Raw genomic sequence first — 2,500 nt, 5'->3', positions numbered from 1 at the left:
GAGAAATTGAGAAGGGAAGTCGAATGCACCTTACAGAAAATAAATAATGAATAAATAAATAACCGCCCTCCCTCGTCCCTTTCCCGGGGGGGGAGGCCGAGCGTGGGGGGGGTCAAAGGGAGGACCCAAGGGCCTCTCGCCTCCGGCGGTCCAGGCACCAGGCGCTGAGGCGAGTCCCGAATACGAGGCCAAGGAACATATAAGCAGGTAGCTCCACTTCCATTCAGCCTGTTAAACCCATCAAAACGGAGTGGGGCTACCTGTTTAAAAGTACCTTGGCAGAGGCCGCGGCGGGAGGCGGAGGCGCTCGGCAGAGCAGGATTATCACAGGCCGGCAGGAGACGTGAAGCGGCGATGGACAGGTGAGCACAAGATGGAGTCAGCGAAACGTACATGTCATTACCGTCAGTGTACACGCTCGCATTTACACATATACGTACATAACATCGGCACCAAATCGAAAACGAGATCTGGATGGCCGTGCTGTATATGAGGAACTAGTGATGATGGTGATGATGATAATAATAATAATATTAATGATAACAATGAATTCATCAGCTACATTCTAACAACATTCGCACTCAAATAACAATGTAACAAAATGAAGTGGGGAGAAAATATAATGCCTATCGTAGAGGAAGAAAAATCAGCTCGCAAATCACTGCCTCTGCGTCCCTCGTGGCAGTGGCGGGACACTCTCCATGAACATAGACTCAAGCCACGCCACGGGTTCACTTATCTCCGAAAGCAAGCACACTTTACAAACAGACAGCCTTACACGACGCGCACTCAAATAAATTATCAAAAATGCAACAACGTTATCCTAATCCCCAGAGAGAGAGAGAGACGCCCCCCGAGGGAGGGCATCGTCGGCGCCGCCTCCGCCTCAGAACACGACGATCTTCTGGATCCATTCCCTGAATTCGGATATTCTCGTGTAGACGCCCGGCTGGTTGGGCAGCGCGCAGCCGATGCCCCACGAGATCACGCCCGCAAGGTTCCACACGCCGTCGCGTTGGATCACCAGAGGGCCGCCAGAGTCGCCCTGTAGGGAGAAGGACAGCTTGAGGACGTCGCTGGGGAAGGGTGGTAGTGGTAGGGGGGAGGGGGCGTCTGATAGAGGGGTGGGTTGTTGGGGGGGGGCATAGAGGTCGTCTCGTGGAAGGGAAGGGTTGGGGGAGGCCGGGGGGGTCGTTTTGTGAAAGTGGGAGGGATGGAGGGTCTCTGTCTGCTAAAATGAAACTTGATCATGTTGCAATGAGTAAACACTTACTCCATCTTTGACAGTCACTACCCTCATCCGCAGATGGTATTGAATATTGGATCTCAACAAAAGTTATAAGGCAGCCCATGATTTGTATCTAGCTTATGATATACATATTTCAGAAAGGCTCAAATGATTAAAGGCACCGGTTTGCGTCCGCAGGTGTTGAAAACTGTCTCTGGAGCAAAGGTGAACGTTCTGCAAGCGCCTACCGTGACATACGTACCTCGCACGCATCTTTCTTGCCCTCCGCGTACCCCGCGCACATCATAATGCGGGGCAGGCCCACAATGCCTCCGCTCCTCAGGAACATCCTAGCACACTCGTCATTGCTAATGACTGGCACCTCTACCTCTTGCATCCTTGCATGGAGGGGGCCGCCTTGGAGCGAAAAGAAAGCGGAACACACCCGTAAATGGCCAAGTCTATCTAGGCAGCGCTTCCAGTGACCTCCTTGCAGAAGAAGGAAGTTTCTGGTAGACACTGCAGTAAAATGCAATCAGGAACTCACCTCACACGAATCCTTACCGCCGGCCTCATAGCCAGCGCATATGAAGATGTGGGGAATGTGTTCCACATAGCCAGCCACCCTGTACATTGCTTCACATTCTTCATTGGTAATGACGGGCACAGGGACCTTCTGCATGACAGATGGCAGAGGACCATCTGTGAGGGGAGAGGAGGGTCGAAGGTGGGGAGAGTTAGTGCGTGGAGTCCGCTGTTCAAAGTCTCATGTACCTGCAGTTCTAGTTCAACATGCGTCAAGTCAATATTCACACTCTGTAGTTACTCAACACTCTCCTTACATGAGATCAAATGCTAGGCACATGGCAGTATATCAGTATGACGTTTATCTTTCATATCTGCACTTTGATATTTAGATGCTATGCTATACGCTGTGGGAAGAACTACACATTTGTTTTTTTTTCTCTATCGGGCGATCACGAAAATCAGAGAAATAAAGAGAAGATGAGGGAACAGGTTATTTGAAGTTTTTTTTATAAACGTTTAGGGAAGAAGTCTTTACATAATAAATACATCATTTAAGCAGACGGCACTTGTTGCTTTATACTTAAAAAATAACAAATTAATCAAAGTAAAGCACCATTTAATGAAGCCTAAAATCAAGAGTGTGAATATGACTTTATTTCTGGGAGTCACTGAGGCTAACAGTAGAACCTGCAGCCCGCATGCTGTTAAACTTCTGTTCATATTAGATTTACTTTAACGATCAAG

The 2,500-nt window shown here is 49.0% G+C and overlaps 1 protein-coding gene across 5 annotated transcripts in view; it reads right to left on the bottom strand.

Annotated features, from left to right (window-relative positions):
- LOC119577891 (serine proteinase stubble-like) overlaps positions 1 to 2,500 on the bottom strand; it is a 59,804-nt gene that overhangs the window by 512 nt on the left and 56,792 nt on the right. For 4 of the 5 annotated variants that reach the window (XM_037925545.1, XM_037925544.1, XM_037925543.1 and 1 more), the window contains exons 9-10: positions 1,776 to 1,930; positions 1 to 1,045 (exon numbers count right to left, since the gene is read on the bottom strand). The exon at positions 1 to 1,045 is cut by the window's left edge and continues 512 nt beyond it. In XM_037925545.1, the coding sequence (XP_037781473.1) occupies positions 887 to 1,045; positions 1,776 to 1,930 (314 nt within the window). In that variant the 3' untranslated portion in view covers positions 1 to 886. Of the gene's footprint in view, positions 1,046 to 1,490; positions 1,646 to 1,775; positions 1,931 to 2,500 lie in introns of all 5 variants that reach the window. The other variant, XM_037925546.1, reaches the window with a different exon arrangement.

Source organism: Penaeus monodon, chromosome 10 (assembly GCF_015228065.2).
Source record: "Penaeus monodon isolate SGIC_2016 chromosome 10, NSTDA_Pmon_1, whole genome shotgun sequence".
Taxonomy (NCBI): domain Eukaryota; kingdom Metazoa; phylum Arthropoda; class Malacostraca; order Decapoda; family Penaeidae; genus Penaeus; species Penaeus monodon.
This window is presented reverse-complemented; position numbering and strand designations above follow the sequence as displayed.